Source organism: Brassica napus, chromosome C3 (assembly GCF_020379485.1).
Source record: "Brassica napus cultivar Da-Ae chromosome C3, Da-Ae, whole genome shotgun sequence".
Lineage (NCBI taxonomy): Eukaryota > Viridiplantae > Streptophyta > Magnoliopsida > Brassicales > Brassicaceae > Brassica > Brassica napus.
This window is the reverse complement of record NC_063446.1, coordinates 23,889,174-23,902,224: the sequence shown is the minus strand read 5'-3', so window position 1 is coordinate 23,902,224 and position 13,051 is coordinate 23,889,174. Positions and strand designations below refer to the sequence as shown.

General features: G+C 37.1%; 2 protein-coding genes across 2 annotated transcripts; both read right to left on the bottom strand.

Annotated features, from left to right (window-relative positions):
- Nucleotides 1-617: 617 nt before the first annotated feature.
- Nucleotides 618-4,724, bottom strand: LOC106388866 (probable RNA-binding protein 19). The gene is made up of 19 exons (XM_013829040.3): nucleotides 4,395-4,724; nucleotides 4,161-4,310; nucleotides 3,939-3,997; nucleotides 3,728-3,845; nucleotides 3,562-3,650; nucleotides 3,469-3,492; nucleotides 3,297-3,360; nucleotides 3,069-3,127; nucleotides 2,871-2,988; nucleotides 2,695-2,781; nucleotides 2,429-2,499; nucleotides 2,243-2,360; nucleotides 2,040-2,125; nucleotides 1,826-1,925; nucleotides 1,601-1,677; nucleotides 1,401-1,518; nucleotides 1,200-1,273; nucleotides 1,067-1,099; nucleotides 618-945 (listed from the first exon to the last, which is right to left on the bottom strand). Exons 1-19 carry the CDS (start codon nucleotides 4,548-4,550, stop codon nucleotides 834-836), a joined length of 1,713 nt encoding a protein of 570 aa, XP_013684494.2. The 5' UTR covers nucleotides 4,551-4,724; the 3' UTR covers nucleotides 618-833.
- A 3,768-nt stretch (nucleotides 4,725-8,492) lies between these two features.
- Nucleotides 8,493-12,307, bottom strand: LOC106388865. Its single transcript, XM_013829038.3, has 4 exons — nucleotides 12,078-12,307; nucleotides 10,337-11,861; nucleotides 9,325-10,255; nucleotides 8,493-8,915 (listed from the first exon to the last, which is right to left on the bottom strand). The coding sequence occupies exons 2-4, from the start codon at nucleotides 11,708-11,710 to the stop codon at nucleotides 8,653-8,655; spliced, it is 2,568 nt and encodes an 855-aa protein (XP_013684492.2). The 5' UTR covers nucleotides 11,711-11,861; nucleotides 12,078-12,307; the 3' UTR covers nucleotides 8,493-8,652.
- Between the last annotated feature and the right edge of the window lie 744 nt (nucleotides 12,308-13,051).

The following is a 13,051-nucleotide window of genomic DNA, read 5'->3' as shown; positions in this document are numbered from 1 at the left end:
CCAACTTCGTATATAACCCATTAAAAATCTAGTTTTTAACTTAATTTTGATGTTTCTGACAACACAAGATATATATTGATTCATTTGTCTTGTTATAATTTCAAGTGGACCGCTACGTTAGCAACATAGTAAACACTTGGAGGGTAAATAAATATGGGTTGCGCTTTTGCATGAGAAATTTTCAGGTCTGTGACAAGCAAAGGTGATTATGCTGACTCATATTAGTGGGTTGGTTCCTTTCTGAGTATGCAGGCTGATGTTGTTACTAGGCAGGGTTTGAAAGAGACTTAACGTTGAAAACCAGAATGGGGTTCTGAGAGCTTCCAGGGCACAAGGACTCTGTGTCTTCTTTAGCTTTTAGCTACCATGGACACTTGATTTTATCTTGAGGACTAGTGGTGTCCTTCACGCATCAGAAGTTTGTTACGTTTTGGGGTAACAATTACAGTATCACTTGCGGTGATTTCGCCCATTGACGGTAAGCTTCTGCCCAGTATTTATGTAGTTGAAGGCAAAGCAAAAATCATTTCCCCTTTCGGTTTACATGTTACTGTAGTACATACTACCTATCCTACATGCAGGAGCTGGCTGATTTTTGAGCATATCTCGGGTGCATCTTTTCCTGACTTGTGGTTTTACTCTATTAAAAGTGAAAACACCTAAATTTTTGTGTGTACAAAGGCTATGAAATCGCAGTCTTTGCTAGCAAAAGGATATGACTTGTGTTTGGGGGGCACTGAGAAACCTTACATGACCGTAAATATTTTAAGGAGTTATAAAGCTGGATTTTATCACAAGTTATATACACCAAAGAGCTTCATCTTCTTCTTCAATCAGTCTTTGTCAGAGAAGATTGTCTTCTTACCGCAGAAGACTGCCTCCTCTATCCTCAGCTCCGATTTGCTCGGCAAACCAAAGCCTTCTCGTCGAAGCTTGTCTTCATACCTGGAATAATATCAAAAACCCTTGTCATATAAATCCAAAAGCTTCACTTGCTTTTGATAAAAAAAAAACTGCTTTTGATAAAAAAAAAAAAACTCCAAATGCAAATAGTTTAATCACATACCAAAGCTTATCCGCAAGGTCTGCAAGGTTGCACCTAATAAACAAAAGTTGATAGCGTTAATCTTCTGGTTATGGCATAAAAACTATAGCATTAAGTTTAGAGAAACAAATTTCCATATGGAAAATCGCTTTACTTGGGTCGGAAACGGTATGGAGCTTTCTCGGCCACCCTGACATAAATAGCAGTACCATTCTTCTCTAGCACAGCCTACAGTATAAAAAATTTAATCAGCAATCCCTGCTTTAATCGCAGTACCATTCTTCTCTCATAAGTATACACTACTTCCCAAATGACTACTTCAATACTTTTCATCATTACTATAAATGACTCTCACCTTCTTTGCTTCCTCAGCAGAAGCAAACTCAACAAAACCACATCCGAGAGGCTCATCCCTGTGGTCTACTACAAGCCGAACACGAACAATTTCTCCAGCAGATTTGAAGATACTGATGCTGTAAAAAAATAAAGGATAAAAATATTAGTTATCAAAAACTTTGATCCAAGAACAAAGAGGAAATTAAAGGTGCAACTTACATATTTGACATGCTACATTTGTCTTTTTTCATAGTGACTGCGGCAAAAAAGACCGTCGTTTCCATCAAGTTAACATCCTGAGTTTAACAGTCAAGTGTGTTAGCACGACTCTACGAGAAAAGGAGGACTTGATGTGCATAACAACAAAAAGGAAGACTCATCCCAGAGACAGTCATCTTTCGACTTTGTGGTTCTTCTAAACCTGACATATCTAAGAAGTGGTACCTCAACAAAATCGGGAGTTTCTGTTGCTGCATGTTCTTCAATCAGAGGGCTTTCTCGTTGTGGGTAGTTTTCGTACCAAACCTTGTGATCTACGCAATGCCTAATTAACAAAAGTATAATTACGTTATTCTGCTTCAATAGCACCAAAATTGTAACAATAAGTTGCAACCAGTGTTACATAAACAAATCTCCATAACATGGAATATCAATTTACCTGGATAGTATAGTGTATGCAGCTTCCTCAACAAAATCAAGATAGATATCTCTATCGAACAAATATTCGCCGTTCTTTTCCAGCGCCTACAGAAGAAAAATATATAATTAGGATTCGTACTTGTGTAATTCTCATCATAAGTATACTCTAGTTTTCAAATGACTACTAAAATAATTTTCATCATCACTAAAAACAACTCTCACCTTCTCTGCTTCGTTAGCAGAAGCAAACTCGACAAAGCCAAGCCTCACATGCTTGATCTTGGGGTTTACAATAAGTCGAACATGAACAACTTGGCCAACATCTTTGAAGAAATTGATGCTGTTAAAATGTCAGTCATGAAAAAGATTTCTCCGAGAATAAAAGTGGTGGTTTATGGTGCTACTTACATATCTGATATTTTAGTTTGGCCAGAGAAATGGGTAACACTGATCGTCTTACTTCTTACAGTGGCAACTTCCTGCATATAACAGGCAAGTGTATCAGCACGACTCACAGGAGAAAAAAAAGACTTAAATTGCAAACAGAAGAAAGCAGAGCCTCATCTGACGAGTAATCCAAAAGTAAGAAATCTTTCGATTTTGTGTGCAACAGTTGTTTTATTCAAGGTTAAGCGTGACGTATTTTGAGGGTAATAACTAATAAGAAGAGGTACCTCAACAAAATTGGGAGTTTCATCACGCCTTTTCATCAACAAGATCTTATAATCGTGCAAATATTCACCATTCTTCTTTTCCAGTGCCTGCGGTAGAAAAAAAATTTAATCAGCTATTTTCAAGTATATTTTTAACACTTGTTCATAATATTACTAGAAGAAAAAAAACTGATCACCTTCTTAGCTTGATTAGCAGAAGCAAACTCAACAAAGCCACAGCCCACATGCTTACCCTCGTGGCTTACAATAAGTCGAACACTGACAACAACTCCATCATCTTCCAAGAAATTGATGCTGTAAGAGTGGATGGTAAAATATCAGTCACAGAAAACTTGGGTCAAAGAAGGAAAATGGAAACTTAAGGTGCTACTTACATATGTAATAAATTAGTCGTTTGTGGAGAGAGATTGGCAACAAAAAGAATGGTAGCTTCCTGAATTTAACAGGCAAGTGCGTTAGCAAGGCTCTTTAAAGAGAAAAGGACTTAAAATTGCATAACAACAAAAAGTAGCAAAATAAGATTTATATTCGACTTCGTGTGCAACAGTTGTGATATTAAAAGGCTAATCATGACATATTACGAAGATAATAAGAAGAGGTACCTCAGCAAACTTGGGATCTTCTTGTATCCTAAGGCTTTCTTGTTGAAGATAGTCTTCTTGGTACCTGGAATACATAAAAAAAAAAAAAAAAAAAAAAAAAACATTTGTGATATCTCCAAACTAGCTGCACCCAATGTGCTCTTCTAAAGAGGTAAATAGTAAAATCACTTACCAAACCTTGTGATCGATGCAATACCTAAATTACGAAAAACAATAGCGTTAATCACCAGTAATGGCATCAAAACTCGAGCAATAATAAATATACTTGGGTGGAAGGTGTAGAGCTCCCTTATGAGCCACATCCAGGAAAATATTGCGTTTATGCAAATATTCATTCTTCTTCTTTTCCAGTGCCTAGAGCATAAAAGATTCAATTAGCTACATGTATAATAATTAAACACTAGTTCACCCGTAATATGAACTAGTCTCACCTTCTTTGCTTGGCTAGCAGAAGCAAATTCAACAAAACCTTGGCCCGCACACTTTCCCTTGTCGGTAGCTTGAAGTAGAACACGAACAACTTGTCCAACATCTTTGAAGAAACGTATGCTGGAGGATGAAATATATATATATATATATATATAAATAAATATAAAATCAGTATGAGAAACTAAACTAGTTCAAGTGAAGGGTGCTACTTACATATCTCTTATTTTAGTTTGGGGAGGGAGATGAGCAACAAAGAGCGTCTTTTTAAGTTCCTGAATTTAACAGCAAGTTGTGTTTAGCATACAAAAGTGGTAAACGCCTCCTTCAATTGCATAACAAGAAGAGGTCTCCTGTTAGCAACTGGAACAAGAATATGAGATAACACGAAGATGCTTAATTGAACTAAATATATAACAAACATTAGAATATACTTACGGCAGCTTCCTTGGGAGTTTCATCAAGTCCTTCCACTGAGATTAAATTAGCCTCATTCTCCAACAACTCGACCCTTCCTTTGATCTCATCAGAAAATCCTTTCGCTGTCTCCTTCTCCTCCCTATGGACAGGTTCGGTCTCCACTGTCTCCTGGCCATAGTAAGAACCAAAAGATGCTTAACCGAAGAACATAAAGCATATATACAGAATATTCAAACTTCCAGAAAATTATACCAAATTAGCCTCAATATCAGACAACAACTCAACCCTTGCTTCAATCTCCTTCTCCTCAGATTTTTCTTTATGTTTCTTCAGAACCGGTTCGGTCCCCAAACCATCTTCCGGCTTTCTCTTAACCAATAAATTAGCTTTCTGGCTATAACTGGCCATGGAGAGGATGAAACACAACGCCGGCAAGAGCTGATAACAGCAATAAGTTACAAATAAAATAACACCACCGCCGGAGGAATTTAGAGCAGAAATCTCTACAATCAACCCCCGAGAGAGCAGCAATAAGTTAAAACCCTAGACAACCATCTTCTTTGGGCTGCTCTGGGCTTTTAATATTTTCGTTCTATAGCCCCCATTATTCGTTCTAGTTTGTAAAAACGCTAATTGATATCAATGGTCGCACTTAGAAAAGTCTAATTTTTATTTTCACTTTTAACCATATTTTATATTTTGATCCAAACTTTAAAATTACAAAACTTAAAAAAAAATCCCTTTTATGCAAATTATGTTGATCCATTTCTATACAATACGAGTATGACTTATTTTAATTATTTAGGTCTTGTTCGTTCTAGCATTCAGATGTCGTTTGTTTATCGCTATTGAATCACCATCTATGTTAGAAAAAGTAGAGTTTGGATGTTATATTTACATCTCAAAATCAAAAAGACCTAAATACTTTTATTACAAATATAAAAATTAATTATATAACATTTTTAATAAGAAAATTGCAATTTCATGTATAAACTCAAAAACGCATTTTCTCCCAAAACTCAAAAAAAAAAACATGTTTTTCACCAAAATCTGAAGAAAAAAAATATTTTTCAGCCAAAACATTTTTTTTCGTGTTTTTCTGTTAAACCATGGAGAACACTTTTTGACAGCCAAAACCCAGAAAATGTGTTTTTCCGCCAAAATCCAGAAAACACTTTGTCCCGTCAAAATTCAGAAAAAATACATTTATAAACACGTACAACGTATTTTTCTGTCAAAACCCAGAAAACGCTTTGTCCTATCCAAACCCGGAAAAATCCATTTTTGGTAAAATCCAGAAAACACTTCCCAAACATATTACAACCTCCGACCACATATAAACATAAACATAAAATACTCACCAAATAATACAAATTCACAATCCTATAAAAATTTTTTAAAAAAGAGTTATTTTCACTCTATGGCAGTTTACGTGTTTCTATGTCATAAAAAGGCACTTGCCGCTACTGGGGCAGTTTTCATGTGAAAAGACCCAACTTGCCCTCAAAAAATTATTCACTTTCAACTTCGCTTTCAACTTGCCCACGGACGCATATTATAGACGGATCTCGGTATAATGGGTTGAACCAGGGGCTGGGGACAAAGTTGTATATCGGGCCGTGCACAGTCAAACGTTCTTTGTGCACAGTGAGGAAGAGGTTTGTTACGCGATTTTGTGAATTTTAAACGCATTCGGCACTCATGTTTTTGAGATGCTGTGCAGGATAGCAGCGTTGGTGGTGGGAGCCGAGAGCAAGGAGGGTCTGGCGACGGGTACTATACACTACGTGACCATTCCGACTAAATTCAACGTATAACATCAAGACATTGACAAAATGTAAATAGCGACTAATAGATAATTTTCTTAGAACAGTAGACAAAACCACTACATGATAACAACATGAGAAGCCCAAATTATTGAGCCATGTTAAACTCTGGTTTGCATCTAAACCGCATACTCCCTTTAATTTTACTTTTCGACACACACAGATTAATAAAACATTTAAGATTATCTATTTACTAGATAAAAACCCATTACTAATACATCTAACCATATTTCAACCAATAGAAAAATAGATTAAAAAAAAAAGTCAATAAATTTTGCATTGAAATCATAAAACGACACTAATTTTGAAACAAAAATTTTACTCTAAAACGACATTTAATTCAAAAAAGAGGGGTATTAGATATACTACGAATAATGAAAAGCAAAATACGAATACAGCTATGTAGTGTAGTTAAGGAACCATATTTATTCGTATTGTGTGTTAATCAATCTTATTCCATAAGATGAATACAGCTAAGTACAGAGGCGAAGCGAGGCTGTACTTAACACTGCCAAAGTGAAAGAAGCTACCTTTAAGCTTCTTCTTCTTTTTCTTCCCTCAACTCTGTACCAGAAAAAGAAAAAAGTATAAAACTTTAAAATTAAAATTTTAAAATCAAAACAATAATAAAATGACATATTTAAAAGGATGTTTGCAAATGGAAATGTAAGATTAACCTTGCTTCCTGTGCCACCGTCCTCTCTCTCTCTCACACACAGACATAAGTAGAAATAATAAACCCTGAAACAGAGAGTTAAAAAGTTTTAAAGCAAAACACAAATTTTGAGTGTGTTTTTAATTTATTGAGTGTCTCTATCTCTCTGTCGTTCCCCGTCCCCAAACGTGCGAGTCAGAGGCTTGCCATGTCCTCAACACGTGGTAGTGGCGTAGTGCAAAGGCTAATACTATCACATGCCATCTATCGTCTAATCCTTCCTCATCTTAAGCGATTCGAAGTCTAGACTACAAATCATAATCATTTTAAGTCAGTGGGTTGAGGTATCGATATGCTGGCACATATAACATATTAGTGGGTTGGTTACTGCTGGCGTTATTGAGTATGCATATGTTATTACAACGACCGGTTTGAAAGAGATCAACAAACAATGAAAAAAGGGTAACGTTCAAGATTGTATAAAATTAACTAGTAAATTAAGAGAACCTGAGTATTTTTTTTTGTATTTGATCTTATATTATGTTATCTGTACATGGCTGGTCATGTATGACTATGAGGACGCATATGTTTTTCCCTGGACTGCATGGTGGTCAATTTAATCACACTATATAAGAGGTCTTTTAGTTGCTACGAAGCAGGTTCGGTCTGATCTATCATGAAACTTTTTTAAAATTTAAATCATGTTCTATTGTCTAAGGTCTATTATATGATTATATTCTTCTCGTTCATGATCTTTTATTTAAAGCATATTTTTTCTTAGCCTAGACAGATATAAAAATGTTGTGTGACCAAAAAAGCTTTTCCTCAATTCTCAAGATTAATCTCACCGGGGGTTTATTGAAATTTCCTCAATATTTTAGTTGATTTTGCCATATTTTATCTACTTAATTTTAATTTTAACTACTTCTCAATTTTTTTTTTTTTTGTGAACACTTCTCAGTCAATTTCTAGGTTGTTTTGTCAAAATGACCGCCACCAGAACGCATTTTATTTAATGACTATCTAGACATGAGCTACTACGTGCATTTATAATTAAGAAATATTACTGCATTCTACAAACCAAATGAATCAACGATTTTTTCTTTAAAAAAAAATTGAATTTACGCAGTGAAATTTGAATGTGTACAATGAGTTCCTATCATAAGCAAAGAAAGTTTTTATCATAAGCAATCATTTAATTTAATTAAAAAAATCTCATGTTTGAGGGATGAGGGATCATCCTTGTTTCGTGGGTCACAAGAAAATCTCCCTGAGGATTAAGAGCACTAGCATGATGAAGCAGAGGATAACAAGAACAGACGCACACATAACCTTACCTCCATTTCTGTATGTACGTTCTGCCTGTGGAGATTGACAAAGCGAGTCAAGAAACGTTGATAGAGAGAGACGATTTTTTATTCTGGTCAAGCAATTATAGATTCACTTTTAGCAGCTGTCTTAGACCATCTTCAACTGTACTAGCTATATTCTGGATATTATAGTATATTCGATTAAAAAAAAAGTCTATTCGATCAGCTATCGTGACTTAGTTTCTTGCTTAAGCTCTTCTATTTGGGAAGACTTTAGGCTAAGCTCCCTTCCTAAGTGCAATGAAAGTCACTAACCTAGGCCACTCGTTTTCCAAAGAATCCTCCTTCTCTCCTAGGCGATGTGGGACTTTATTGAGTCTCACACTTTCCGTCGTTCTTATTTTTTTGACACGCACCGGCTGTCGTTTTAGTGCTCCTCTAGTTTAACGATTTGTTGGAGGGCTAGTAAAACGACAAGAATTTTGTTGTTTAGATTTTCTTGTGGGCCGGACTCTTTTCGGGTCCAGATTATTTTTTTCGCATATCCGACTTGATATAATAAAACTAATGGTGAAATAATATTATTTATTTTTTAAAAACAATTCTTTTTACGTGAAAATGAATATTCCCCACTTTATCATATGCATGGAAATAAACGTCCAGAATCTATTGAGAACCAATTTCTAACAAATCTAAAACACTTGAAGCAAAGTGGTGATTTAGTGGAGCCCTAACCTCAACCAATGGGGTTGTCTCGTGTCCAGAATCATCTTAACTACATCTTCTACAAATGAATCAAAACATGAATAGCAGCACCCTTTCATCAGGCTGCTGCTGCTGCTGCTGCAAGGACTCATATCATCGTGAAGACACGTCACAGGCGGCGGAACAAGGTGGACTTCACTGCTCTTGTGTTCCAGTCCACAAGCTGCCAATATCGTGTGTAATGAGCACGTGGAAATCTCGTCAAACGTGGCTTGACCTGAACAAGACAGTGGAAAGGTACCCAAGAACTACAGTAAGAGAAGGCAGATAGGAGTTGAATCTAAATAACAATCCAAAGGGTGGAGTCATGTAAAGAAGAAACTAACTTAGAGAGACTTAACAAGTTGTGCATAAAGGCTAAAGCCAAAACCGGCGTTTTCAATGAGTTTGGCAAATATCTAAGCTATAACACAACCAAACTAACTGGGAAGTCAAGCCGAGATGAACTAATCCAAAAGTTGTACAAAAAGGGCAATCAATTTGTGGCCTATATCCAAATTTACGATGAAAAATACAGTTCCTCAGGTTTTAAACATTATAAACTTGTCTACAACGGAACTCAAAGAATAACAGAATACTAGCCGGGTTAAACCAAAAGCTTGCAGAAAGAATTGGATTATGAGTACCTAAGTTTATTTGACGGGACAAGTTCTTGAGATGGTCATTAACTCTGTGTTGCAGTTGTTCTCCTCCGGTGGAAGGCATTGTGTTTGGCATGTAGCTGCGTAGATGTTGTTGATTACCAAACAAGGGGTCACCCTGACCCACTCCATGATGCAATCCTAAATCGATTGGTTGGTCACCAAGAAATGTGTTATTAGAGTAACGCCCTACTGCTTGTTCGCTTCCAAAATGGTCCAACCTCGAAGACAAAAGCTCAGGGTTATGGGCAGATATCAACGGACTGCTATTAGGTAGTCTTTCCTCGGAGATTGTATACAATGACATCCCTGTTTGTAATGAATGTTGAGGCACTTCTCTTTCTCTGCCATGACCAATTTGTGTAGACACGAAACCATCACTCGAGTTAGCAATCATCGATGTTCCACCACCTCTACTACCCATATTAATAAGTCTATCACCGTTGATAATATTTTGTATGTGTCTATGAAGTGTCCTTCGTCTTGATAACGTCGTTGCCCCTAAGCCGGAAGGAGAAGAGCCTTGAACATCACCATTAGGAAGCCTTGAAGAAAAAAGGTACTCTCCATTGGAAAATGGTGTACGTGGGGAGACTAGCAAAGACGGATCTTGATACTGCCCTGAAACTACAAGAGGTGATGGTCTACTGAAAAAGCCACTGACCCTTTGTTGCTCAGATGTTGTATGCGTTTGGGAACTAGCTGATCCAAGTGCAACAGGTCTGCAAACTTCACAGTACCAGTTTCCTTCAGGAACTTCCCTCCCGAGTCCAACACAGTACGTATGTGCAGATGAATCGCAAAGATCACAAAGCAACATAAGCCCATCATCTTCACCTTGGTGACATTCAGAACATATTGTATTTTCGTAGGGGTCAAGATAACTCCTCAACTCTTCCTCAGTCGGTTGATAGACCTGCACACAACCAAAAAAAACATAATAAATACAAATTTGCACACATTTGATGAGCAATAAAAAAGAGTATAAGAAACAAACCTGATCCCGTTCAGGTACAGGTATCACAACTTCTCTCAAATCAACTCCAGGTGTAGATCTTGCTGGTTTACTGATTGTTCTGAACCGCTGCTTGCATAGAGGACATCGAGATTCTACTTTCGACCACTCCATTATGCACGTGAAACAGAAGTAATGACTACAGCAATCCAATGTTCCCTTTAATCTTCGCATGTCTTCTTCAGACAGACAAATCCCACAAACGTTTTTCATCACATCCCTTTTCACTTGCTCTACCTTCTTCACAGGTGACTTTCGAAGCTGGGGCAAATCTTTATGGACCGTAGTTTTTCTTATAGATGTCACACTACTTCTCAACAGACTACTGGCTTCCCTTACCTGCTCTCTTTCCTCCTCTGAGATTGTGTACTCAAAATCGGATTCTCCTGAAAAGGCAATGTCTGAATCTGATGGCACAGTACACCGACGCCTTGGCCTCGATGATCTCGTTTTCACCTTCTTTCTTACAGGTAAGCAGTCATCATCATCTTCATCTTCATCAACTCCTTCCTTTGTTTTCTTCCCACGTCTCTTTCTTCCATTTGTAACGGAGCATTTCTTTCGTCTTTTACGGCCTCCTCTAGATCTCTGCTTTCGCATGTTTCTCTTACAAACCTTTTCTTCTTCTTCTTCTTCCTCCTCTTCCTCGTCTAATGAGACATCTTCTTCATCTGCGGTAAATTCTTCGTCGCCATCCTCATCCTCATCATAATCTCCATCATCTTCCTTTTCAGTCTCGTGTGACACATTCTCCTGCTCTTCCAATCTCATCTCTCCGTCTTCACCATTATGACCAGAATCTAAATCCACCTTTTCACACCTGGCACTTTCCACATCCCTCTCGTCCTCTTCCTCCTCGCCATCTTCATCTTCAACGTCATAGAATACTCTCCTTCGCTTACCTAAACCAATTCCATCCAAAGACCCAGCTTTAACAGCCTTCCTTGACTCTCCCATCTCCTCCTCGTCTTCGTCTTCGTCATCCAAATCCACATCTTCATTGTCAGATGCAACAACCTCATCCACCTTTCTCGACTTGCATCCCGTGATCTTCCTATTACCACGCGGACCAGTCTTCACCTTCGGCCACTCAACATTCCTCAGCATAACATCTTCTTCCTCTTCCTCCACCTCATTAAATCCCTCATCCTCCACCGCCTCAGAGACATCACAACCATCAAAAGAATCTTCATACTCCTTGAGATCACAATCATCAAACTCGCTGAGATCATCAGCTTCTTCATACTCTTCTTCCTCTTCTTCTTCATCCTCATCGGATATTTCATAATCCTCATCTGAATCATCCGAATCCTTAGATCTAACCTTTATATCTGAATTTCTAGCTCTCTTTCCCATAATCTCCAAAAGCCACCAAACCAACTAATCTAAATCTCAAATTCACCAAAAAAAAGTTCAATGGTTCTATTATGCTCGTCTTGCTCTAGAATATATAACCTAATCAAAACCAATCTCAATACCAATTCTCCAGCTCAGATACGCAGCAGATCTGCAATCAAATTACACAAATACACACAATTAAAAGCTATCGATTTGATTCCGATATACACATAACTGAAAATCAAATAAATGCTATTTTAATTACGAATCGATCCCAAAATCAGAAACTGAAAGCAAACAATTAAATGAATCATTTACTTTACAATTCCAGGCTACAAAAATTGCAAAATCAAATAATTTTACAATCATCATTAAGAACACGAACCTCTCAGATGATTCACCACTAATTTAGTGGATCGTGATCCTTTTCCCCGCCTTGTTTTGCTCTCTCTCTATTTACAATTTTCTTTTTTTGTTGGGTGTGTTGGTTGCGGAAGTGAGCAAAATGTATTTTGATTTTTTTAGAGGCTAACGACGACGCGGTTGCGAAGGTGAAGAGAGCTAGCGTCTAGAATGACGGAAGTACCCTCCGCCGCTTCTGGTGGCAGTTGGGCTTTTTTGACTTTTTAATATATCTTAATGATTGTGTGAGCTAGCACGTGAGGCAGCTATAGCCTGTGCGTGATCGTACTGGAACGTTTCTTATCTGACGGTTATTATTTGTCCCTACGTTTCTAATCTTGGATGGGAAATGAGCAAAATAGCAAATGGTGAAGTTACTATTTATAGCAGATTTTATTTCAGTATGAAAATATTATAGAAATAATTAACAAACAAAAAATCACATTATTCACGAGTTGCATGTGCACCACCAAGGCATAGCTCGATAACACATTTTTCTCCATTCCCAATTTTTAAAGGAGAATTTAGGCTTCCTATACACCAAAATGGTTGAAATTAGCAAAATAGCCGATCTCTGTTTCCGCTACCGTGCACTTTCTTTTAATACGATAATAACCCTATCTCTAAACTTGTCTACATAATCCTAGCTTAGATTTACTGTCAGAGATATTATCACACATCTCATACACAACTGTCATTAATTATCCAACCATTTTACTATGAACTCATCTTTCTTAGACACACCTACCTATGAGCTCATCTCTCTCTTCTTATAATATTTTCACTTCCGATTGCAACGACCTTCATCAAGAAATGACTCATAATCTGAGATTTCTACATCATTAATTTCATAATCGATTTGAAAGATTTACGCAGTTTGTTTAGCATATATATGTATTTATGAAACCAAATTTATGTTTACTCAATCAAATTGCTTTTGTTTGTAGATGGAAGAGA

Bases quoted from the DNA above. Each gene is read 5' to 3' on its own strand.
- LOC106388866 (XM_013829040.3), bottom strand. From the start codon at position 4,550: ATGGCCAGTTATAGCCAGAAAGCTAATTTATTGGTTAAGAGAAAGCCG. The intron at 1,678-1,825 runs GTACCACTTCTT...TGTTAAACTCAG, and splicing joins AAACTCCCGATTTTGTTGAG to GATGTTAACTTGATGGAAAC. The intron at 946-1,066 runs GTATGTGATTAA...ATATTATTCCAG, and splicing joins GACCTTGCGGATAAGCTTTG to GTATGAAGACAAGCTTCGAC.
- LOC106388865 (XM_013829038.3), bottom strand. From the start codon at position 11,710: ATGGGAAAGAGAGCTAGAAATTCAGATATAAAGGTTAGATCTAAGGAT. The intron at 10,256-10,336 runs GTTTGTTTCTTA...GGTTGTGTGCAG, and splicing joins CTGTACCTGAACGGGATCAG to GTCTATCAACCGACTGAGGA. The intron at 8,916-9,324 runs GTACTCATAATC...TGTCTTGTTCAG, and splicing joins GTCCCGTCAAATAAACTTAG to GTCAAGCCACGTTTGACGAG.